General features: G+C 38.6%; 2 protein-coding genes across 9 annotated transcripts in view; one reads left to right on the forward strand and one right to left on the reverse strand.

Moving 5' to 3' along the window:
• The window catches only part of KIF20B (kinesin family member 20B), a 74,847-nt gene extending 62,018 nt beyond the window's left edge, over positions 1-12,829 (reverse strand). For 5 of the 6 annotated variants that reach the window (XM_060286495.1, XM_060286496.1, XM_060286494.1 and 2 more), the window contains exons 1-4: positions 12,695-12,829; positions 9,111-9,258; positions 814-900; positions 596-712 (exon numbers count right to left, since the gene is read on the reverse strand). In XM_060286495.1, the coding sequence (XP_060142478.1) occupies positions 596-712; positions 814-900; positions 9,111-9,257 (351 nt within the window). In that variant the 5' untranslated portion in view covers position 9,258; positions 12,695-12,829. Of the gene's footprint in view, positions 1-595; positions 713-813; positions 901-9,110; positions 9,259-12,651 lie in introns of all 6 variants that reach the window. The other variant, XM_060286492.1, reaches the window with a different exon arrangement.
• A 126-nt stretch (positions 12,830-12,955) lies between these two features.
• The window catches only part of PANK1 (pantothenate kinase 1), a 110,908-nt gene continuing 96,893 nt past the window's right edge, over positions 12,956-26,970 (forward strand). For 2 of the 3 annotated variants that reach the window (XM_030865050.3, XM_030865055.3), the window contains exons 1-2: positions 12,956-13,070; positions 18,707-18,853. Coding sequence is in view for 2 of the 3 variants with exons in the window: in XM_030865055.3 (XP_030720915.1) it covers positions 18,800-18,853 (54 nt within the window). In the remaining variant the exon portion in view is untranslated. Of the gene's footprint in view, positions 13,412-18,706; positions 18,854-26,970 lie in introns of all 3 variants that reach the window. The other variant, XM_030865054.2, reaches the window with a different exon arrangement.

Here is a 26,970-nt window from a genome sequence, read left to right on the forward strand (position 1 = left end):
AAGCTTTCAAGATAGAAATCTGACCCAACCAATAACTCTTTTTTTTTTTTTTTTTTGGCTGTGTTGGATCTTTGTTTCTATGCGAGGGCTTTCTCCAGTTGTGGCAAGCGGGGGCCACTCTTCATCGCGGTGCACGGGCCTTTCACTGTCACTTCCTCTCTTGTCGCGGAGCACAGGCTCCAGACACGCAGGCTCAGTAGTTGTGGCTCACGGGCCCAGCTGCTCCGCGGCAAAGTGGGATCCTCCCAGACCAGGGCTCGAACCCGTGTCCCCTGCATTGGCAGGCAGATTCTCAACCACTGCGCCACCAGGGAAGCCCCCAACCAATAACTTTTCATCTAGATTTTGAAAAGGATACTTCCCTCCACCAAAAAAAGATTGCAAGAACTCTACAAAGATTTTCTCACTTCCAATTATATATTTACACACCTGAAATTTGAGTCCTACCATTGAGAAAAAAATACCAGTACCTAAGATCTAAGTTTCATAAGCACAAGATGTATATAGTTCATTATATATAATTAGGTAGCAATTTAGCCTAAGCCAAGTTTCTTTTCCTGAAAAGAAAAATCTTCCATTTCACATGGGTACCTACCTTGGAAAAACTGAATGTCTGTGCCATCTGCCCAGAGCTTTTCTCACTTAATCGACCAAGGATACTTTGAGGATCCTTCAGCACAATGGTCTGTGAATCCAGAATATACACACAGCCCTAGAACACAAATAAATAAATAAAAACTAACAATAAGTAAATTAAAACAATGGTATTTTGCCCATTTAATGGAAGTAAAACATATTAAATTCAACACAAACCTCAGGCTCATGTTCTTTTTCTGACTGTGTCAATGGTCTTACTCGAAGACAAACCTGGAGATAATCTTTGGATTCCAAACTGTTTGCCTTAAAAGGAGAAAATATTTTAAAAATAAAAAATATGGCTTTTCAGAGATCATCTTTCTTTAAAGTGGCTGACTGCTATAAAACAATCTGAGATTATACAAAACCTCTAAGCAAACAGTGACTCTTCTGTTTTTAACCACTTTATATGTTAAAAGAAAAATAAATCTGTTTTTAAAAAAACAAAAATACCACAAAAGACTCAATTTCCTCTGCCTTCTATATTTATACTTGAAGTTTACAATATGCTTCTTTGCCATAAGATCCTAACCTTTAAAACCAATACAAATAACAAGGCTCTAAGTCACTAAAACACAGAAATGTAGAATAAATCACAAGTAACCAGAATAGTCTATTAACCCAAATGCTCAATTGCATCACACACTTAGAATTTTTTTTGCTGTATGGCATTCTCTTTACTGCTTCCTTTGAGGAAGAAATGAGCTTAGTTCATTTTTTAAAAAATAATTTTAAATAAATGTTTTAATGTTTTTTTTAAAAAAAGGAAACAATGACTTGAAAAACACAACTCACCAAACAAGACACAAGAAGTAGACGATTTGAATAACCCTATATCTATTAAAGAAATTAAATTTACATTCAAACAAAATAATCCCACAAAAAAACTCCAAACCCTGGTAATTCATTGGTAAATTCTCTCAAACATTTAAGGATATAATCATACAAATTAAAGACAAACTCTTTAAGAAAATAAAGGAAGAGAGAACACTTTTCAACGAATTTTGAGTCTGCCATAACCTGGTCACCACAACCTGACAAAGATACCCTCAGAAAAAAATTACAAAACAATATCCTTAATTAAGATAGAGGCATGGGCTTCCCTGGTGGTGCAGTGGTCGAGAGACCGCCTGCCGAAGCAGGGGACACGGGTTCGTGCCCCGGTCCAGGAGGATCCCACATGCCGCGGAGCGGCTGGGCCCATGAGCCATGGCCGCTGAGCCTGCGCGTCCAGAGCCTGTGCTCCGCAACGGGAGAGGCCACAGCAGTGAGACGCCCGCGTACCGGGGAAAAAAAAAAAAAAAAAAAAAAAGTAGAGGCAAAATGTTCTCCAAAGTGGTTGTACCATCTTCTATTCCTACAAGCAATGGATGAACATTCTAGTTGCTCTGCATGCTCACCAATGGGTGGTGTGGCCAGTCTTCTTCATTATAGCCATTCTAGTGGGTGTGAGGGTGGTATCTGATTGTGGTTTTAATTTATGCCTTTCCCTTTTGACTAATGATGTTGAGCACCTTTTCAGGTGCATATTGACCCTACGAATATCTTCTTTTGTGAAGTGTCTGTTCAAATCTTTTGTCCATTTTTATTAAACTGTTTGTTTTCTTATTATTAACGTGTAATTGTTTTAAATATATTCTGGATAAAAGTTCTCTGTCAGAATAAAAAAGAGGCAAAAATCCCCTAACAAAAATATTAGATAATATGTAAAACAGGATAGTACATCCTAACAAAAAATGGTTTATTCCAGAAAAGGTCAATTTAGCATTCAAAAATCAATTAGGGTACTTAAAAATATTAAAAGAATGAGAAGAAACTTTTATCTCTAATAGATGCAAAAAAAGTGCATTTGAATGATGACTTGAATGTGATATATGAATTCAATATCCATTCATAATAAGAATTCTTAGCAAACTGGAATAGAAGGGAACTTCCTTCGCCTGATAAAGAGCATTTATAAGATACCTATAGTTAACATCATATTTAATGATGAAAGACTGAATCAAAGACGAGTAGCAAGATGAGTAACAACCCAGGGATTTCTGCTCTCACTTCTATTCAACACGGTACTAGAGGTTCTAGAGGTTTTAGCCAATGTAATCAGGTGAAAGGAGGTGGAGGAAGGGGAGGAAGGGCGGGGGAAGAGAGAGAAAGGGAAGAAGAGGAGGAAAAGGAAAAAAAAGGAAAAGCATCCAGAATGGCAAGGTAGAAATAAAATCATCTTTATTCACAGACAACATGAACATACAAAAATCTGACATCTTCAAAGAAGTTACTAGAACTATTAAATGAGTTTAGCAACGTAGCATAATAGGAGATCAAAATGCAAAAATCAATTGTTTTTCTACATGCTGGCAAGAAATAGAAGTTGATTTTAAAGAGCGATACCATTTAGGATAACCTCAAAAATTATGAACTACTTAGAGAAAAATCTTACAAAAGATATGAAACACCTATATACTGAAAACTAAAAAACAGTGCTCAGAGAAAGTAAAGGAGACCAAAATAAATGGAGATACACCTTGTTCATTATTTGGTAGACTCAATGTTGTTAATATGTCAATTCTTCCAAAACTGATCTACAGATTCAATGGAATTGCAATCAAAACCACAGGAGGCTTTTTTTTTTTGGAAGAAATTTAAAAGCTCATTTAAAAACTCACAGAGAAATACAAAGTACCTAGGACAGTCAAAACAACTCTGAAAAAGAAGAAATTTGGTAGGCTAACACTACCACCTGATTTCAACACTTATTTTAAAGCTACAGTAATCAAAACAGTGGGGTATTGGCAGCCAGACAAAAAGATCAATGAAACAGAATACATAGAGTATTCAAAAATAAACCTCCACATACAAGGGCATTTAATTTATGACAAAGGTGCAAAGGAAATACAGTACAGAAAGCATAGTTTTTTCAACAAATTGTGCTAGAACAACTGGATATCTATATGCAATAAAAAAATAGGAATTTGAATATATACCTCACATTATACAAAAAATTGATTCCAAATGGATCATAGACCTAAATATAAAATTAAAACTGTAAAACTTGTGAAAGAAAACACAGAAGAAAATCTTTGTGGCCTTGAGTTAAAGATTTCTTAGATACGCCACAAACAGCACAATAGTAACAGAACAAACTGGTAAAATGGACTTCATCAAAATTAAAAACTTCTCTTCCAAAAACACTTAAGGGATGAAAAGACAAGCCATAGAGGAAATGTTTGCAAAGGACATATCTGACAGATAGATGTATCTGGAAAACATAAAGAACACTTAAGATTCAATTAGAAAACAATCCAATTTTATTTAATGGACAAAAGATTTAAATTGACATTTCTCCAAAGATATACAAAAGGCAAATAACCACATGAAAACATATTCAACATCTTTAGACATTAGGTAAATGCAAATATCAATTTGATACCAATACACACCTATTAGAATGACTAAAAATAAAAAGATGACCCGTAATAGCCAGCATAAAATTGAAAGAATAAAGTTGGAGGACCGACAATACCCAACTTCAAGACATGTTATAAAGCTACAGTAATCAAGATAGTGTAGCACCGGCAAAAGAACAGAAGCAATGGAACAGAAGAGAGCCTAGGAATAGATCCACATGAATACAGACAACAGATGTTTGACAAAGAAGCAAAGGCAATACAATGGAGCAGACAGTCTCTTCAACAAATGGTGCTGGAACAACTGGACATCCATATGCAAAAAAATTAACCTAGACATAGACTTTACACCCTTCACAAAAATAACTTAAAATATCTGGATGACCTTGGCTTTGGCAATGACTTTTGTGATTCAATGCCAAAGAAATGATCTATGAAAGGAATAATTGATAAGTTGGGCTTCGTTAAAATTAAAGTTTTCTGCTTTGTGAAAGACATAGTAAAGAGAATGAAAAGACTGGGAGAAAATATGTGCAAAAATATATATCAAATAAAGGACTATTACCAAAATATACAAAGAACTCTTAAAATTCAACAATAAGAACACAAACTGATTAAAATGAGACAAAGACCTTACCAGACACCTTACCAAATAAGATATACAGAGGAAAAATAGCATATAAAAAGATGTTCCACACTGTATGTCATCAGGAAAATGCAAATTAAAAAGAGATATCACTACCCACCTATCAGAATGGCCAAAATCTTAACACTGACAACACCAAATGCTGTTGAGGATATGCATCAACAAGAACTCTCATTCACTGCTGGTGGGAATGCAAAATGTTACACCCATTTTGGAAGATAGTTAGGCAATTTCTTACAAAATTAAACATATTAGTACCATACACTCCAGCAATCACATTCCTTGGTACTTAACCAAAGAAACTGAAAACTTAACATCCACACAAAATCTGCACGTGAATGCTCATAACAACTTTATTCACAGTTCCCAAAACGTGGAAGCAACCAAGATGCCCTTCAATAGGTGAATGAATGACCACATGAAAACATATTCAACATCTTTAGACATTAGGTAACTGCAAATATCTATCTGATACCAATACATAAAAATATCCATACAATGGATACAGTACATCCATACAATGGAATATAGTTTAGAAATAAAGCAAATGAACCATCAAGCCATGACAAGATATGGAGGATGCCATGACAAGACGTTAGGTGCCTATTGCTAACTGAAAGAAGCCAATCTGAAATAGCTACTGTATAATCCCAGCTATATGATACTCTGGAAAAGGCGACAATTTGGAGACAGTTAAAAGATCAGTGGTTACTGGGGGTGGGGGAGAGACAAACAGGCGAAACACATGAATTTTAGGGCAGTGAAAATACACTGTATGATACCATAATGATGGCTACCTGTCATCACGTTTGTTCAGACCTACAGAATGTACAACACCAAGAGTGAACCACAATGTAACTATACAGCAAGGACTCTGGGTGATTATCATGTGTCAGAGTAGATTCATCAGTTGTAACAAATGCACCACTTTGGTAGGAGATGTTAATAATGAGGGAAGCTATATGGGGGTAGAGGGTATATGGAAAATCACTGTACCTTCTGCTCATTTTTGCTGTAAACATAAAACTGTTGTAAAAAATAGTCTGTTTAAAAACAAATAAGTAAATAAATAGATTGACGACACCAAGTGTTGGTGAAGATGTGGAGAAACTCAACTCTCCTACACTGCTGCTGAGAATATAAAATGCTATTATCACTTGGGAAAAGTTTGGTAGTTTCTTAAAAATGATCCAACCATTCCAATCCTAGGTATTTATCCAAGAGGAAAAAAATAAAGGAAATATATGTCCATATAAAGATTTGTACACAAAAGTTCCTAGAAGCTTTGTAATAGCCAGAAACTATAAACACAAATGTCCCTCAGCAAGTGAACGGATAAACGGATAAATGAATTGTGGCATATCTAAACAATGGACAATAAAAAGGAATTACCTATTGATACACACAACATGCATAAAACTCAAAATAATTATGCTTAGTAAGAAAAGAGTACATACTTTATGACTACATTTATATAAAGCTCTAGAAGTACAAACTAATGTTTGATCAGCCGTTACTTGGAGGTGTGATGGGAGGGAGGGATTACAAGGAGGCACAAAGAAACTTTTAGGAGTAATGGAAATATTCACTATTCTTGACTGTAGTGACATTCTCACAAGCATATGCATCATGTCAAAACTTGTCAAAGACTATACTTCAAATATGTACAGCTTATTGTATCTTAATTTTACTTCAATAAAGCTGTTAAAAATATAATTTACAATAGCATCAAATGCCATGAAATGTTTAAGAATATATTTAACAAAAGATATTGAAGGCCCCTACACGGGCCTTCAACAAAAGAAGTATAAAACATTGCTAAAACCTTAGAGACCTAAATAAATTGAGAAATATACCACAATCATGAATTAAAATTCTCCAATATTATTAAAATAGCAATTCTCTCCAAATTGATTCTAGATTCAATGCAATCCCAGTCAAAAATCCCAGTAGGCTGTTTTGTTGAAACTGGTAAGTCAATCCTAAAATTTATGAATATATTTACAAAGAACCTAGAAAAGGCAAAATATTCCTAAAAAAGAGAAGCAAATTTAGAGAATTCATACTATCTGATTTCACGTATTATTATAAACCTACAGAAATAGACAGTGAAGTATAGGCATAAGGATAAGCAAATAGGTCAATGAAAGAGAATAATCCAGAAATAGATTCACACATAGATACCCAGCCATTTGATTATCAATAAAGACACCAAAACAATTTAATGGGGAAAAGAAAGTCTTTTCAACACATAATGTTAAAGTAACTAGATAAATGGAGGTTAAAAAAAAAAAATCAACAAACCAATCAACCTGTATCCCTACATCAACTATACATAAAAACTAATTCAAGATGGATAACAAATATAACCATTAAAACAAAAGCTCTAACCATTTCTAGAAGAAAATGTTTTAAAAAACCTTCACCACCTTGGGCAAAGATTTCTTAGGACTTACAAAAGAAATCACCGTAAAAGAAAAACAAGTTAAATTAGACTTCTTTAAAATTAAAAACCTCTATTAATCAAGACACTATTGATCTGATAAAGGATATGTATCTACAAAGCATGAAGAACTCTCACAAATCAGTAATAAGACAAACAACCTAATTTTTTTAAGTAGGGAAATTATGTGAAGAGACATTTTACAAGAGAAGGTATAGGAATAGCCAAGAAATACTTGAAAAAGTGCTCATTTCAGGAAATGCAGACTAGAACCACAACAAGGTACTACTACACACTCATAAAATTACCAAGTGTTGGCAAAGAGGTGGAAGAACTGGAACCTGCATACATCACTGGTGCTGGTACAGTCGCTTTGGAAAACAGTTTCAGTTTTCTTATGAAGTTAAATATGCACTTACCATGTGACCCACAATTACTCCTAAGTATCGACCCAAGAGAAATGAAAACAAAACATAAGTTCACAGAGAGGCTTGCACATAAACATTCAGAGAAGCATTATTTATAATGGCCCCAAAATGGAAATCACTCATATGTCCATCAAACTGTAAATGGATATGTGGCATATCTGCACAATGAACTACTATTCAGCAATAAAAAGTAACAAATTACTGACACATGATGCGTGATGGATCTCAAAAACAACATGCTAAGTAGGGATCAGCAAATTTTTTGTGTGTAAAGAAAAAACACTTAATATTTTTAGGCTCTACAGACTGTCACAACTACTCAACTCTGCCACTCTGTTGCGAAAGCAGACCTAGAAAATAAGTAAACCAATGAATATGACTCGTGATATTTGATTTTTACGTCATGAAACATGATTTTTCTTTTGATTTTTTTTCTTCAACCATTTAAAAACATAAAAACCATTCTTAGCTTGTAAGCAATACAAAAACAGGAAATATAAAACCAGGCCATTATTTACCAACCCTTGTATTATGTGAAGGAAGGCACACACAAAAGTCTAGTGATGTATAATTCCATTTATACACCAAGAGGCATTTATCCCTTCCTCTCTTCTTTATCTATGATTAAATGAGCTAAAGTAGAAGAGCCTAGCACATGATGGGTATTAAATAATTATTATCCTTTTATATATGTTCCCTATACTCCTCTTTCCCCCTCCATCTTTCTTTATAAAATGGGTTAGTCCATCTCTCTAAGGCATCGAAATTAATAATCTAATCTGTAATAAATAGAATATAAATGGACTGAAAGTAAATGTATAAGAAAAAGTCTATAAACACAGCAAACATAGTGACAGTAGGTAGGGTAGTAGAAAGACTTATTTCTTAAACACTACTAAGTTAATTTTTTTTTAATCTGCATTATTTTTTAAACTAAGGCCTGCAATTCCTAGGGGCATAGTGGAATATTTTACATTTCTGAGGGAACCACCGCAGTACTTGACACATGTTGAACACCACGAACTATTAGCTTGAAGAAGTTCAGTTTCAACCTTAGATCACACTATTTCTTTTGATGATGTCATATCTTAGTGAAGCTGGATTTTCCAGTGGTGGTTGTGATAGAAAGCAAGTACGACCCCAAAACAATGAAGAACAGGAAATGCAGGTGGCAGTGTCTAATTTGATTCCAAAGCTTGAGAAGTTGTGCAGCACCCCAAATGCACACAGTGCCCATTAGTAAGTAACCGTGGTTATTGAAAACTAATATTTAAAAATTTCATAAGTTATTTTTTTCTCAAATGGCTACTAAGTCAGGGCATAAATAGTCATTAAGATGTCTGCACCTACTACGTGAAAAGGAACTGTTATGTATCTAGGGCACCATGAAAAAATTGCTGAGATAGAAGTTTGCCTTAAACCTACGAAGTTTGGAAAGCTCTGCTCTAGTTGTACCTGTCCACAAGTGTGTGTGTGTGTGTGTGTGTGTGTGTGTGTGTGCGCCCATTTGCTCTCAATCATGATAATCAACATAATACTTTTCTTGTACTTACCTCAGTGTTTGAAGCAACTAAGGAAAATTCACGAGAGAGGTCAAGCTTAATGCCATCAAAATTTATTTCCGAAGGCCTCGCAACGGGGTCAGCACTGAAAACGTAAGATGGTCTAGGCACTCCATCTTGATTTACATTAGATTCCATTCTGCAAGAATAACAGTAACTTCCTTAGATAACCTTAATAAATCATATATCCATAGTTTATAAAGTCTGTGAGTCCAGCCCACTACTTCTTGCCATGTAACTACATTTCCAAAAGGAAAACATTAGACTATTTCATCTATAACATGATGACCCATGGAAAGGACAAAAGACAATTATTTACAGATTTTAGATCAAATAATACTGGATACAGCCTACCACTACTATTCATGTGCTGCAACCTATGGGGAGATTCAGCCAAAGAGATTTCATGAGTAAAGGTAACCCATAAAATAAGAGAGTATAAAACACTCAGACTCTGCCTGAAATCCTCTCAGAAATCAAACAGTAAGGGCGGAGTAAATTATAACCTTGTGTTATTTTAGTTATTTAGTGTCTTCTGAAGAATGTTACTTACAGACTTTGTAATGTTTTAGCAATTAGGAGTCGGTAATCTGGACAATTACTTTCAACTGAATTCTTCCAAATAATGCAAGTAAAAAGTGAAATAACGTATGTGAACATATTCAAAACAGTACCTGATACATCACAGGTCTTAAAAATTAAGGCGAACATGGAATAATGCATCAGTAAACTATTACAACTAAATTAAACATCAAGTCACTAAATTTAAAGGTAAACTTAGGGGTAATCTTCACTGATAAAATATTAACATTAAAACATTTACTGAAAATCTACTAGGCGAATAATACCAGGGAGAAATGGAGAGAGCACTCTATTCTTTGAATATTATGAAATATTCAGAACAGTGACTGCCCACTAGAGTTCCTGGTTCAAGAAGGTAGTTAGTAATGGGCAACCATGGGGGTTAAATAAATGAGCCAAAGATGGCCCCTGTATACTGGCCCTGCATTGTTTACTTCTTCACAGCAGGCCAAGATCATTAGTTCAAAAACCCACTGAGGGGCTTTCCTGGTGGCGCAGTGGTTGAAAGTCCGCCTGCCGATGCAGGGGACACGGGTTCGTGCCCCGGTCCGGGAAGAGAGAGGCCACAACAGTGAGAGGCCCGCGTACCGCAAAAAAAAAAAACAAACAAACCACTGAGGTGTCAAACTCAAATTTTTACACATCTGTTTGCTTTACATATAGCCAAAATAAGCTCATTTTTAGCCATTTAGAGCCCAACTGGTTCCCACATCCCATGAAACTGCACCCAACCATCTGCTAGCCACAGATAAAAGCCAGGACTATAAGACCCCAAGCCACTGCTACCCTTTGGAGGTCTCTGACATAGTGACTCCCTACTGTGCTGCTGAGCAATATATCACTTACACAGAGCTCCCTCTCCTATTACCCCCACCCCTCCCCAATTCCCTTACCCTCTTCCCCTTCTAGGTGACTGGCCCTTCACTCTAGTCTCTGGAAAGTCTCAGGCTGTGGGCAACTTGCCAAGCACGCAAAGTGCCTGTCAAAGTGCTACCCCAGTAAAGCTCCTCGTAGGTTACTGCCACCTTGCGGTGTATCTTTTTCCTTGATCAGTCCTGAAACCCCCAAATTCAATACAACAGGGCTGTTTTTGGTTTTGTTTTTCCTAAATTGCAAAAAGAGTTAAAGAAATTACACATTTACCTTCAACAAAACCCAGCAAACTACAAGATCACCAATCATACAATTAAGTAAGTTTAATATCTTTATTGCTTTTTTTATTGTATAATCAGTGATGTAATCAAAATGAGAAAATTACTTAAATGCAGTTTGATAGAGTATTTCAAACATGCAATTTATGGGTGAAAATTAAGAAAAAAAGTATCTGATAGAATAAAAAATAAACACTGATCTAGAATATGGGAGGAAAGTGTGCAAAAATATGAAAGTACTGGCTTGACATTTCATAACTCAAATTTCATAGAAATGCCCAGGAAACTGGAAGGTAAGCTTCAATCTTTGCTTTCAATTAATTTTTGGTTAAAAAAACATATTGATAAATCTTTTATGAAATTACTAAGTTAAAAAGAATATTGTACCTCCTTAAAAAAGTAAGGTTACAGTAGTTTGTACGTGCTCATACGTTCAGTTTTCAATGAATAAACTGCCTCTTAACAATTATAAAATTAATGAGATGTACTATCACCTCCTGTACTTTTAGTTAACTTCTACTTATGTGTGGCCTCCCTAACTAGACTAGAAACTTCTTGAGGGCAAGGACCTTGTCTTATACTACTCTGTATCCCCTACAACAAATTCAGAGATTTATGTAGTGATAAAAACTCCCTGTATAGTGGCTTAATAATAAATAAAATCCTCTCTGCAAAAAAAAAAAAAAAAAAAAAATTGGTCTTACTCTTTTCTGATATTATCTTTAGCAACAGCAAGGTTCAAGACCTCATTTCTCATTTCGGAAGGCTGTTCCCACGACTGAGAAACAGCATCTTTTATCTTCTCTCCAGTGAGATTTCATGGTTGAAGACTGATGAAAAATAAAATCTGCTACTGAATGACGTTTCTGAATGTCATCCACAAAATACAGTCTCAAAAAAAGTCTTCACAACTGATGAGTCCTTTATATTATTTTGCAAGCTGAAGTCTCAGGTCTTGGATATCTAATAAAAAGTACACACTGTTATGCTGCTTCGGGGTGAACATGCTACCTTGTTTTAAGAACAAAAACAAACCTGAGTTTGATCACCTTGGGGATTAAAAACAAGCTAACCTATAAGGCATGACCTTTTGTCAATTAGTCCTTCAGTAAGGAATATTAAAGAGCTGCACCAGGCAGGAATCACTGAGCCAAAAAGTAGAACGAGATGGGGGAAACCTCCCAAACTGGGCGATGACAGCAGTCACTGCACTCGTCACACACACCCCCTTCCGCTTAGCACTGCAAAGCCCAAGAAGGGCGAGCCCCGGGCACCGGCAGCAGCCTGTAAATAACTGCACAGACGGCCACCACAGGGCCCCCATCCCTCCCAAATAACAGCACGTCACTTGCCGAGCAAACTGCTCACCTTAGGGATTCAGGACACCAGATTTGGCAATGGACGCCTGATCCTCAACACTAACAGCAGCAACAATAAAAATATTAATGATTGCAAATACTTAGTGCCTACTATACACCGGCACTTTCCAACAGGTTTACATATTATCATTTTATCTTCATAAGAGCCCGAAGAGGTAGGTTCTATTATTACCCCCTCTTACAGATGAGGAAACTGGCCCAGAAAGATTAAAGACGTTGCCTTGCGTCACACAGCCAATAAGCGGCGGAGACCAGATTTAAACCTTAACACGAGTACAACGGCTCAACCCCCCACAGAAGCGCACCCGGTGGCCCAGGCGTCTTCATTGCTCCGCAACCCAGCTCCTGAGAGTAACCTCAGGGATGTCCCGAGCCCCGTCGGAAGGTGCTCACACTGCCTGAGACCTTTCCTCACCTCACCTGGTATGTGAGCAGTCCCCCACCTCCTTCCGCGTACCCTCACCTGCAAACGTTGCCCCGCCGGCCCAACCTGGGAGCAGCGCCGAGTTATTTTCGTTTTCAAATTCAAACGGAACGCTGGGAGTGGGCGGAGCTTCCGGAACGACGCCCCGGAGCGCAGCCGGCTAGAGCTCTGGGCTTCCCTCCCACCCGCTCCCGGGACAAGCTTTCAAATTTGGGGGCGGGGCTCGGAATGCCGGGCGACCAATGGGCGGAAGCGGCCTGGTGAGCGGCCAGTGGGCGGAGTTTCCCTGGGGCTCTGCTTGCCTGGCTAGGTAGGGCGCTGCCTCGGGGCTGCGGTGGGTACCACCCTCTGTTGGCGGCGGCGCGGATCTCGGATTCCATCCTGGAGACAATAAAGACGTGGCGGAGGCCCCGAGGTGAGGTAGCTGCCACACTTAGCCCCGCGACTACACTAGGGACCAGCCAACGAATGGCAGGCCTTGTCCTTGCGGGCCGGAATAGGCTCCGCATCGGGAGAGTCACTTAGAATGAGCGCTGCCCGCACTCCGAGGGTCACTTCCTTCGCTGCATGATCCTACCTGTCGTCCACAGCGGCCCTCGTGGACGAGATACATTTTTCCCAGAAAAGATTTTCAAAAGCATTCTTTCTCTTTTTGTTTTTGCCATTCTGAAAATATAATGCAACTACCGGCGTGAGGCGCTGTACTGTGACATTCTATCTTCCATGCATAGGCAAGGTCTTTGCTGTGCCCGAAATGTAAGTGCCAGTACATCTTATCTGCTTCTTTTAAAGTGATCCTCTTCTTTTGATGCGGTGTTATTACAGTCATATGACAAGTATTTACTACTTAGGCCATCTCTCCCTGCTGTACTTCATTTTAAAGAAAAGTAACTGCTAACGTTAATTGAGCATTTACCTTGGCCAGTCATGGTGCTAAACTTTTAAAACTGATTGTCTGTACTGATCCTGAGAACAACCCTGTGAGGTAGGTACTGTTATTATGCCCCTTTTATAGGTTTCGAGGAAACTGAGTTGATATGATTAAGTAATTTGCTCAAAGGCATACAGCTATTAATGGTGGAACTGGGATTTTAAACTCAGCTGAATGACTTCAAGACCCACCCTCTCACATGTGATCTTATTTTTGACTCTTTTACTTGGTTAGTAGCATTTGTAGAATAGTACCTGGTTTGATGAGCTTACTGTCTTCCTTTTCTTATTCTATATTTATATTTCCCATAACCTCCCCCTTCCTTCTCTAACTTCCCACTGCCTGCTTATTCAGTTTGCCTTCTTTATCCACAAAAAAATCATATTTGTGGTGAGCTAGTTTGGAGTAGAGAAGAGGATGCAGGACCAGGAGTAAAAATGAACAGAGAAAGTAGGTGTGAAAGGGAAGAAAGGAGGGAAGATAGAATAAAACTGTGCTTTACTGTTCCGGCTGGAACTTAAGTCTTTAGGGGCCGCTGTGTCAAAGTCTCCATTTCTCCCTCAGGCACTTCTACCCCTAAATCTGCCCTTCCTGCCGTACCTCATAATGCCTTTATTGATTTACTAGCTGTTACTGATTTCCAGCTCCAGGTGCTACATTTATTTATGTTCAATAGATATTTATTGAAAACCTTCTATGTGCCAAACACTAGGCTAGGAGTCAGTTGAAACAGTGGAGGAGAGCTAGCAAAACAGACCCTAACCCTCCAGGAGCTTATATTCTAATAATTGAGAAAAAATTGCAAAGACAAATTATTGAGAAATTACAACTGTACTGAGTGGTTTGAAAGAAATGTTTAGAGCTGAAAGACTATGTCACAGGGGAACCTGAGCAAATAATGTTTGATCTGGATCTCCAAGGGTCATTCGGCGTTAACTAGGTTTAAAAAAGAGAGGAGGGCTTCCCTGGTGGCGCGGTGGTTGAGAGTCCGCCTGCCGATGCTGGAGACGCGGGTTCATTCCCCGGTCCGGGAGGATCCCACATGCCGCGGAGCGGCTGGTCCCGTGAGCCATGGCCGCTGAGCCTGCGCGTCCGGAGCCTGTGCTCCGCAGCGGTAGAGGCCACAGCAGTGAGAGGCCCGCGTACCGCAAAAAAAAAAAAAAAAAAGAGACGAGTAAGCACTCCAGGCATAAGGACTGTAATACCAGGCACAGGGGCAGGATAAATACTATACAAAATCCAATGGATTCTCTGTCTTATTTTATTCTAGCTCCCAGAAGCATTCCACACAGTTTGTTTTATCCACACAGTTAAATGTTTCAGCCTTGAAACTTCACTTGGCCTCTGGGTCAGCAAAAGGTCATTCTCTCCTTGTTTACTCTTAACCTTACCAGCTGCCCAGCTTAGTCTTCTTTTCTGTCTCTTCTGCCTAAACTCTATAAATTATGGGAATCCTCAGAGCTTGGTTTTGAGCTTCCCCTCTCCCCCACCTTTTTCTCTCCTCTACAGTATTCCTCTTGGCAAACTCATCAACTCCCATGGATTTAAATATCTTTATACTGATAACTCCTAAATTCCTTATCCTCCCCAGACCTCTCCTCTGAACTTCAACCAAAAGCAAATATCTCATTATCCACTTATCATCTCCACTTGGACGTATAACTTAACATATTCAGTATGGGACCTTGATTTTTCATTCCAAAACTTAAAGCCTCTCCTCCCAAATCTCTGTCTCTGTAAACAACACCACCATGTATCTACCCAGTTACTCATGAGAAAGAATCATTTTTGAGTCCTCCTTTTTCCCCACCACTCTCATCCAGCTCATAAGTGTATCTGTTGTACGTTTGTGTTATAAGTGAAATAAATACTCCTTTCCCTTTTCATTGCTCCGACCACTGCAGCCTCCCATCTGTCTACCTGCTTCAGGTCCTGTTCTCCATTCTTTATAGGGCAACGAAACCAATCTTAAAATGGAAATGATCATGTCAGTCCCTAGCTTAAAGCCCTTCAATGCATTTTTAGAATAAAATAATATTTATATGGTTCAGTGAAGAAAAAGTGCAAAAGAATATACAAAGTATGCTAACTTTTGTGTAAGCAAGAAGGAGAAATGAGAGTCTACATACTTATATGTATGTATACCACACACCCATTTTTGGCCTATTTTTGAAGATAGAAATACAAAAACTATAAAACAGAAAATTAGTTGAAAATGGTTATCTATAGGAGATGGGAATATTTTGCAGGGATTAGTGATAGGAGTGTGGCTCTCTGAATAAACTTCTTTTTTAAAAAAAGAGGACTTCCCTGGTGGCGTGGTGGTTAAGAATCCACCTGCCAATGCAGGGGACATGGGTTCGATCCCTGGTCTGGGAAGATCCCACATGCCACAAAGCAGCTAAGCTCATGCACCACAACTACTGAGCCTGCTCTCTAGAGCCCACAAGCCACAACTACTGAGCACATGTGCCACAACTACTGAAGCCCGTGTGCCTAGACCCTGTGCTCCAAAACAAGAGAAGCCACTGCAGTGAGAAGCCCAAGCACTGCAACGAAGAGTAGCACCTGCTCACCACAACTAGAGAAAGCCCACGTGCAACAACGAAGACCCAATGCAGTCAAAAATAAATAAAATAAATTTTAAAAAAAGAGTTTTGCCTTTTCAAAAAATTAAATCTAAAACAATGGAAATAAAAGCAAGCCCTAAAATTTAACACAAAGAAAGAGATGAACTTACCTGTATATCAAATTGTCAGCATAGCCACACAGAGAAAAAGAGCTTCTTCAATTAACTTGAGCGTAGTACTCTATATACTGGAGTTAGGAGTTGTGGGATCCAATGTAAGAGCAAAAGAAATGTAAAGACATCAATAACTTGGTTTAGTAGGTTTGATGTTTAAAGTGGTATTGGTTTAGTAATCTTGAATCTATTATACATGTGTTATAGGAAAAAGCAAAGGAGTAAATATATTCATGTTGTTTGGTACCAGGGTTCTCACTGTGGGAGAAGGGAAATAACAAATATGGTATGATAGAAAGTAAGGAAGAACCCCAGGATGATAGATTTGAGTTGGTAGTAGAATGACATTATTATTATTTTATCTAAATTGGGTCCACTGAGAGGGCCTGAAGGTCTGGAAGCCCTGGCACCCCAGTAACAATGAGCACCCCTAGGACCAAGCCACACAAATGGTTTCTAAATACCACTTATCACTAAAAGGAACCAGTACTCCTTGGAGAAAAGGCTGATTCCAGGACTGGAGCAGGGAAATTATAAAGGGAGCCTAGAACATTCTTGTCAGAAAGCAAAGAAGTCCTTAGAGATTAATAGGGTCATTCCAAAAGGACACTGGATCTGGCCTAAAGCGGCTTCCACTAACCATGCTTGGAACAATTTGAACCTCAAAAAGAATAAGAATAATGATGGTAATAGATTAAAACAGGTTTAATTTTTTTTTTTTTTTTTTTGCGGTACGTGGGCCTCTCACTGTTGTGGCCTCTCCTGTTGCGGAGCACAGGCTCCGGACACGCAGGCTCAGCGGCCATGGCTCACGGGCCCAGCCACTCCGCGGCATGTGGGATCTTCCCGGACCGGGGCACGAACCCGTGTCCCCTGCATCGGCAGGCGGACTCTCAACCACTGTGCCACCAGGGAAGCCCAGGTTTAATTTTTTAAGTCCTCTTCGTTAGCGGGGTGGATGGGGGAGAAAAGGACTAACAATGAAAAGCTCTTCTTTACACAAGAATGCCAGTTAATGAATGCAAAAAGAATAATAAAATATTGCCCATATTGCAACGACTGTCTATCACCTGGTACTATTTGTGCCAGCAATGTTTAACCTGAATCTAATCATGAGGAAACAATCAGAAGGTAGAGCATCTTACAAGACAACAGACCCAGGCTCTTCAAAAATGTCAGTGTTTGGGAAAGAGAAAATCAAAAGGTGGTGGATTGCTTTAGTCAGGAGAGAGGTGTTGCTAAATGAAATTCATGAATCTTGATTGGTTCACAGATCTTTTAAAAAGTAACTGCAAAAACCAATTTGTGGACAATTGTGGAAATACAAATATGGACTACAACGTAGATGATACTGAATCAGTATTAAATTTTGGACGTGTGATAATTTGTGACTATGTAGAAGCATGTCTTTGTTTTGGGAATATGTTTGCTTCAGCATTTAGCAGCAAAGTGTCACAGTGTCTGCAACTACTTACCTTCAGAAGATTTGGGGAAAAAATAAAACAAAAACAAAATAGAAAGATGTTAGGGAGAACAAAAGAACAGAGAAAATAGAACCAAAAAAGCAAATGTGGCAAAAAGTTAATAATTTGTGGATCTAAATAAAGGGTGTAACGATGTACATTGTGCCACTCTTTCAACTTTTCAAAACAGCTTGGAGCTTTTCTAAAATAAAAAGAAGAGGGAAAAAACTTCCTGATTCTTTACAATGGCCTACCAGGCCCCACAGGACCAGGCGCCAGCCAATCTCACTCCCCACTTTCTTACCTTTGTGCAGTGAGTTGATCTACTCTGGGTACCGCAAACACCCCAGGCTGTTTCCAGCATATGTGAACTTTGCATGGGTTCTGTCCACCTGAATTCTCTCCTCCCCATTCATCATGTGGCTCACTTCTCTTCCTCCTTTACATCTCATCTATATAATGTTACCTGCTTAGAGAAGATTTTCTGTCCATCTTATCTCAAATGACCCTCTTTTTATTTGCGGGCTCAATTCCATTTTCCTACTTTTTACAACCAGCAATTATTATATTTTTTATAATAATTATTATATGTCTGTTTTTTGTTGCCATTGTTGTTCTCCCACCTCCTAAAGGTAAGTTCTATGAGTACAAAAACTGTGTTTCTCTCTGTCACTGATGTATCCTCAATGACTCCATAAATACATGGTGATCAAATAAATATTTGCTGAACAATGAACGAAGGCTGATGTGCCTGGGGTGGGTAGATACCACGGAGAGGGATGGGTCAAGGCTAGATCCCACAAGACTTAGCTCAGTTACTGATTTGTGTCCTTATTCTAAGAACAATGAGAAATCAATGGACTGCTGTAAGCGTGAGCACCATACAATACAATTTGCCTCTGTGTTTTGAAAAGGTTAATCTGGAGCAGAGAATAGAGGCAACCAAGGAGAATGCTGTTGAACCAGCTAGGAGGCTATTGCAGGCATCCCAGCAAGAGGTGACAATAATGTGGACTTGGGAGATGCCTGAGCAGATGCAGAAGACTGGACGGATTTCAGAGGTACTTTTTTCCTACGTTTTCCATTTCAGCACCAGACACTGGGTTTTCCCTTAGAAACATAGAGCCAGCTTGACTGGGAGATGCTTAAGATTCAGTCCCCATTCCAAATAATTCTCTTGAAGTGAACATTAGCATAAGATGAAAAAATTGTTAAGTTACGTCAAGCCGATGGTCACAGCGTCTACTGGTAGTAATAGCTAACTTTTTATGTGCCAGATGCTATTCTAAGCACTTTACACTCATTCAATCCTACATACCCTATATTTTGTTATTAGTATCCTGCATTTAACTGAGGAGAAAACTGAGACATGGCACTATTGAGGAGTAGTAAAGGTATCTGCTACGTGGAGGTGTTAGGTTTAGTTCAGGTAATGTTTGTAAAGTACTTATAAAAGTGGCTGGCACATGTTAAATAATAATTTGTTGTATAAACAGTAAACAATGGAATTGGAATTGGAATCTGGGTAGTTTGACTGTAGAGTCTGTGCAATTAACCACTGCATTCTACTGCCTCTTAAAGTTTGGACTGAACACCCTTGGAATTCTATTAAAAAGCCTGAGTGCCTAGCTCCTGCTGCAAAGCCACCTTCAAACGCAGGACAAACAGTTTTACAATCCCAAAACTCGATATGTATTGATTACAAAGATTTGAATAACAGGTTCAATGAACATTTATCGAGCACCCATTATGCAGCAGGTATCTCTACCCTTAAGACGTCTTCAGTTTAGAGCAAGCCTTTCTCAGTCTGAGATTTCAAGAGTTAATCCCTAAGGCACCCACTGTATGTAATGCATTAATTTCACTCCTGTGTCTCTAGAACGGTATTACTTCTGTACCATCCTGAGAAAATTGGAAAAATAGTGACACAAATAATTCTTTTATGTCCTGTGGTTTATATAGGGAACGCCATGCACAATTTCAAAACAGTATGACAAATGTTATGGTAGAAGTGTACAAGGAGTAATAGCTGCAGAATGAGTATGATTTAAGAGTGACACCTCTGAAGTTAGGCAGATCTGAATTTGAATATAAGCTCAGCCACTTACAGGAAGTGACCTCAGGAAAGATATTTAACTTCTTAAAGTCCCATAAAGGTGTGAGGATTAAAATAGCATTTGTGAGTTATTTAGTAAAGTCCTGACGCATCGTGTGTTTCATTATGGTGGTTATTTTCATCGTCTGCTTATTAAGTCACTGGAATGCAAGCTCATGAATGTCTGTCTAGGACCACTGTAGCCCTGACACCTAGAACAGTGCCTTGCATATAACAGCCATTGGATAAATATTTTTTGTATTTAATTAATAAATGGCATCCAGCAAGGAAGATCTCATAAAGTGGCATGTAGGCTAAAATGAATGAATGGGATTTGCCAGTGAATTGCAGAGGGAAGCCCTTCCCGGCAATGAAAACATATGAGGCAATGAGAAAAAAGACAAGAGCACACAAAAGTTTACAAAAACTGTAAGTACATAGTTCTGTAAAACTGTGAGTATAGCGAAAGTGGATAATGTCAGGAGATGAAAAAGGTAGGTGGGACCTAGAGCATGAAGAGCCTTGTATAACTGCTAAAAAGAGTTGAACTACTAGAGTTTATAGGGCATAGGAGGCTGTGCCCAGCAGAGACATGGAGGGAAAAGTGGAGGAAGAGAAGCAGCAGAAAGAATTAGGTCTATAATATCTCAGTCTCATGATCTGGGAGTCAAGATGTGAAGGACAAGACATAGAAGTTTATTATTTATAGGTGCAAAGGTAACCAGTAGAGGCAGAAAAATAACCATAATTCTCTTGGCTAAATGCTTCTCTGTCATTGTAGGAAGTAAATAGATAATATCTATAATTGATACATGAAGAGATAACATTAGGAGCATGCTATATTCAAAGATATGGCAAAAGAACCAAAAGTAAATTATAAGGGTGATTGCTTCTGGGAAGCAGGGCTGGAGTTGTGGGCAGGGGAAGCTTTTCGTTATAAACTTTTTTAAAATTTGTAGTAAACATTTTCTAATGTAATGTGTCAGAGCAAAGACACATTTCTTTATTAAGCACTTACTCTGTGTCAGCTGTAAGACCCCATCATCTTAGTGAAGGAGGCTCCCCACTCCTGAGTCTGCAGAGGTTGCATCTTTTGCCATCTTTCTAAAATATGCTAAACTACTATGTGCCTGAGAGCTTCTGCACTTTATGTTCCCTCTATCTGTTCCTTCCAAATGTCTCTGCATGACTAAGTCCACCTCATTATTCAATGTTACCCTCCCCAAAGAGGCTGTCTTTGCCCACCTTCCCTGCAGTTGCTCCCTTCACCCTCCAACCAGTCACTTTCAATCCAGTTGGCCTCCTTTACTTTCTTCCTGACACTTACAATAACTGAAATTACCTTATTTATCTGTTTACACTATGTCTTCCCCCACCACAGTGCAAGCTTATGAGACAGAGACCTCATCCATCTTGTTTACTATGTCCCTAGTACCTAGGACAGTGCATGGCACATAGTAGGTGCTCAATAAATATTCATTAGGTATTCAATAAAATTTTATTAATTGGATGTATAGATGAATTAGTACTGTGCATTTTCCTATATGCCATCTCATTTAGTCTTAAGACCCTAATACTTCTCCAGTATAAATATATACATGTAAATATATATACACACACACATACACCAGAGGTGGGTTTCCCAGTCCAGACTCTTCCAAGTGCCAAAACTGTGGCTTCTCTTTCTTCTTCATTTTCGATGTCCTCTGGTGGTGAAGGCTCTCACACTATTTTGAAAAGATGTTTTGTGTCCTGTTAACAAGGGTAAAATTAACAGACAGCAGTTCAGGTGGGCGGCTACCAAAGTCGTAGGACACAGGTGGACATCCTTCACCTGGATGAGCTAAGAGGCCGAGGGCAGGTGCTGTGATGACCTGACAGTGATGACAGTAGCACCTGTGGCTCTTCTACACAAAGAGGCATGCTCACTTGAATGGTGGGGATGGGCTGCAGTCACTGGCCTCCCTTCCACATAGCTCTCCAGGGTTGGTCAGCAACCATCTCACATGGGCTCCCTCCCCACTCTGCCCTTTTGTGGAAGTCAGTCAATTGAATATTAAATGTCTCTTTCTCTTTGAATCCATGATCTAACAATCTCAGTTGTCCACAAGTCAACATGGATACATGTAACTACACGGAAGTGTGGGGCAAGAAAGAAAAACACAGCATTAATATTTCAGGACCTTTTCTCACTGCAAATATGAAAAACCACAACATTCTGTTACCAAAATGGAAATATTTAAAACCAAAATAGTACTATTTATACATCATATCTTGCATTGTTTTATAAATAGCACAAGGCAGTGCTAGTGGACCTCACATACATATTTTGTAACAACAATTATAGCCTTTCTGGTCAACTTTTGTATTCTAAAGACTTCTGTTTCTGATGAGCTATTTCAAGATTCTAGCTTCCTCAGAAGGAGGAAGCAGGATCGTGCCAATGTCATCTTTTTATTTTAGAAAATATTATCTTTATTATATGCTTTTCAGATTTCAATTACTGAGAGAATAATGATGTCATGAATAGTTTGATTATTTTTTGGTTGAGGGAAGCCAATGAATTACTGTAATTAATTGATACATAATGAGACCAATTTTAATAAATCCCTCAAAACATACAATCTTTGCTCTTTGCCAACAGAGCCTTGGTGATATTGGGAGGGAAGAAGGGGAACGAGAAAGGGGAAAAAGAGGAAATGCGTATTTGGATACTTTTGTTTTCAGTCATCTAAAAGAATATTTCTGAGTCTTTAGTCACAGAGTTATAGAATATTAGAGACGTAAAGGGGCCTGCAAATTTATACGTTTATACAGTAAAGGGGCCTGCAAATTTATACATTTATACAGTATTTTTTACAAACTTATCACATGTTTTAAATATAGTTGTGTCAAAACTTAAAGCTTTCCTTCATTGAATGCGTGGAAAGTGGTCCTATCCTGTGGTCAACCAGACCACAAATGACAAAGCCATATGACCTAATTGACAATGCCAGTCCTCATTTGCAAGCTAATCACTAAAATCCGACTTATTTTCTGTCAAAAAAAGTCTTATTTTATTTTTCAGTTCAGATGTGTTAATATTTCTTTTAAGGAATAGTATCAAAAACACTGAGAAGTAAGTTATAGAATCCATGCTGTACAATATATTTCTAAAAGCAATCAAGATTAAAATGATACAACTCTCATATAATTAATTTTACATTAGTTCATTGAAACAAAGTAATACATTTTTCATTACTTAATTTGCAGTAATACAATGTAGTACCCAGCTAAGAGTAGAAGTTATGTATGAATCAAGACCTATGAGAGCAGGTATGATATTCTTTAGGAAATGTACAATACATGATTCAAAATCTGAAATGCTTAATAAAAGTATACACTGTTTATATTAATCAGGGTAATTAAAGCTAGCCGCTGTAAAAAAAAGATAACTCCACACTGTTTTTCTTTCTTAATTTTTTTTAAAATAAATTTATTTATTTTATTTTTGCTGCTGCTCGCATGCTTTCTCTAGTTACGGCGAGCGAGGGCTACCCTTCACTGCGGTGCACGGGCTTCTCATTGTGGTGGCTTCTCTTGTTGCAGAGCATGGGCTCTAGGCACACGGGCTTCAGTAGTTGTGACACGCGGGCTCAGTAGTTGTGGTCGCGTGCTCTAGAGCGCAGGCTCAGTAGTTGTGGAGCACGGGCTTAGTTGCTCTGTGGCATGTGGGATCTTCCTGGACCAGGGCTCGAACCCGTGTCCCCTGTACTGGCAGGCGGATTCTTAACCACTGCACCACCAGGGAAGCCCCACACTGTTTTATTTGTCATTCATTTCATAGCCCCAGTGAAAGTAGGGTGACTCCGGGGCAGCTGTCTTCAAAATAGCAGCTTGTTTCCTTTCATCTGGTAATCTGCAATATTGAACTCCATGGGCCCAGAAGAAGGGAAAGAGAGCTTGAATAATGGTGCTGGGGGAGTTTATAACGAGGCCTGGAAAGTGGTGTCCATTACTTCTGCTCATGTTCCTGTGATAGGAACCCAGGCATGTGGCCTCAATCTAACTGCAGGGGAGAAAGGGAAATGTGGTTTTCCTGCACACTCAGGAAGAAGCAGCCCAGCTGATGAGCACATAGCCCATCCCTGTCACATAGCTAATAACTAATTGGTCCAGCAGCTAGCAAATTCACGTGTTGTTATTAGGAGATAGTAAAAAGTAAATAATTCAGAAGATGAAATAAAATGGGAGTGTACTATAATCAGAATAAATATCTCATGATCTAGATTTGATGAAATAGGGTTTAGCTCCCTTATTGGATGATATACAACTAATCTGAGAAAAATCTTGTAAAAATCTTACCTGTGGGTGTTAATCAGTATCTTTAAAAAGTTAGTATTCCTAAAAAAATCCAGTTACACTGAAAAATAATCGGCATCGCTACCACCACCGTTCATAGGCTATTTGAAGGTGCTTTCCTTTCTAGCTAATGACAAGTGCCAGGATGAGTATTTTTGAAATATCTGAAAAGAATTGCTTTCCTTTAAAAATTTTTTTCAGCTGTGTTTGCTTTGCTCTCATAGAATTTTCAAGGACATTGCATTCTTTGATTGCAGTCCAAAAAGGGCAGAAGTACAGTCACCCCCACTACCCATTCTGATTTAATTCAGAATATCCCAACATCAGCCCAAATACCCTGGTTCTAAAGCAACATTTTGCTCTTATCAGAAATATGTATAAGGAAGACAGGCATGGGGCAGTTTTTTTATGTGCTTTGATTAATTATTCAAGGAGGCTTCCCCAGTCATTTGAATTGTCCCTTTCTTAGGTAACCAGGAGATTTTTACATCTTGGGACAATGCACCATAAGAAGATTCCAGATAAGTGAGTGTATGCCTTTCTTTTCTAAAGTAGGAGAATGGACCATAGTAAAGGGAGAGGTGGGAACATAGAATGTATGCTCAAGACAGAGGAAAGAGTATGTTTAAGCTGGGGGAAAAATAAATAGGGCTTTATGGTCAAGTAGACATGTCAATTCCAGGCTCTGTCACTTAGAAGTTTGTGACACTGGACGAGGTCAACGGACCTTTCTGAGTCTGATGCTTCTTTCTTTTTTTTTTTTTTTGTTATTGGAGTATAGTTGCTTTACAGTGTTGTGTTAGTTACTGCTGTACAGCGAAGTGAATCAGCTCTATGTATACATAAACCCCCTCCCTCTTGGACCTCCCTCCCACTCCTCCCCCCATCCCACCCGTCTAGGTCATCAAACGCCAGCTTCTCTTGGGTACAGAAGGTACCAGTAAATGGTAGTTCTTATTACAATCTTACAGGAGAGACCCATGTAGAAAAATAACATGAGCATGGCCTAGATCATAACAAATATGATCTTCTCCTCTCCTGAGGGAGAGAATCCTCATTGGCTTTTATACATTTCTCACATTTATTTACTAGATTTTAAACATTTCTGGGTTTACAGGAACTGTGCTTTACTCATTTTTGTAAACTCCTCAGTCCTAAGGACTGCTCTTGCACCTAATGGAAAAAGACGAAAGACTTGGGACTGAATCGACCATCTTCAGTTCATATTAGATGTTCGATGAAGATCTGAACAAATATGATGAGAGGATGAGAAGAATGAGGGAGAAAAGCTGGCTCTCCAAAAAGAACTCATAAAATCACACATGATGTAGGGCCCAAACCACAAACACTTAAAAGGCATTCAAAATTCTAATGAATTATTTCTAAGTTGAAGGAAATATTTCAGTAGAATGTCTAAAATACGTTTTTAATTCTGAACTTGATTAACAATAATTCTGAGCACAGTTGGGATGTACAATTTGTGGAGATGTTAAAAAAAAAAAACCATTCAAATGAGTGGATATTTAGGGGATATTTGTAGGAGTGTTTGGGACAGATCCGAAATGGGTTGTTTTATTTCATTTGTTCTGATTACTCATTGTGGGGCAATAAGTAACTAGGCAGATTAAGTACCAAACAGATCATTTGGGACAAAAAGAAACATCTATATTCAATGACTATAAATTTAGCCTATCCAGCCTCTTCTTGCCACATCTTCACACTATCCAGCATGGGGCTCAACTACTGGCTGTGTCAGTCAACCAAGAGTATCAGGTTCCTTTGCTAAAAAATATGCCGACTCAAATCATCTTGGCACACAATACCAAAAAAATTTCTTTGTCCAATAAAGTGACCAAATTTTAGGAGACTGACTAGAAACAGAAAAGCAAGTTACTAATGGAGCTTTTCTGAAATGTTACCATCAAGTGTCTAGACGTGATCTGGGGTTTGTTTGTTTGTTTGTTTTTATATTCATTCTAAGAAGCACCCATGGGGCCTTTCATTGGAGGTGTCATATCTGTCATTGACAATGAGCTGTTTTATTCTGCTGTTTTTTGAATATTTCCTCTTCTCCGTTCCCTCCATTCTTTCCTTCTGGGACTCCTCTTTGTTTTTCTTCAAATGTTTGGTGATTCTCGGTTGTCCTTCTGTTTGCATTTTCAGTTGTCTCTTAGCCTTTCCTGTATGTCTGAGTGCTTATCTGTTCAATGTTTCTGCTTCCTGTGGTTATAGGGGAGAGGCAGGACATGCTACCAGACTGAGTGGATCAGTAACTCGTCTTCTGGGCACGGGAACTCCCACTTTCTTTTGGGGTACACACACCTCTTGGTTACTATCCTGCTTATAATGCCCTGGGGGTCCCATTGGAATTGCCTTTGCTGTTTGCTGCATAGCACAGGTGGAAGGAGGAGAACTGCCTGATTGTTCCTACTGCTGTAATGCTACCAAAATCACACTGAATGTTCGTTTGGGACTGCCTCCCGTCCCTGTATTCACTTTCTCCAAGCTTGGAGCAGTACTGAAACCTGACTCACAACTTACAGGTGCCCTCTTCTTCAGTGTTGGGCGGTGGATCCCTCCTTCAGTGTTATCCCAGTTCTACTTTCTGTCTTTCAGCAATTTCTGCAGAAACTTTGATCCATTTAGAGCAATTCATCTTGTAAGTCAACATGACCTCCAAATATCTATATATCTACATATATATATATATATATCTTTTAGGTTAGTTTTAGGGTTTAGATC

Source organism: Globicephala melas, chromosome 16 (assembly GCF_963455315.2).
Source record: "Globicephala melas chromosome 16, mGloMel1.2, whole genome shotgun sequence".
Taxonomy (NCBI): Eukaryota; Metazoa; Chordata; class Mammalia; order Artiodactyla; family Delphinidae; genus Globicephala; species Globicephala melas.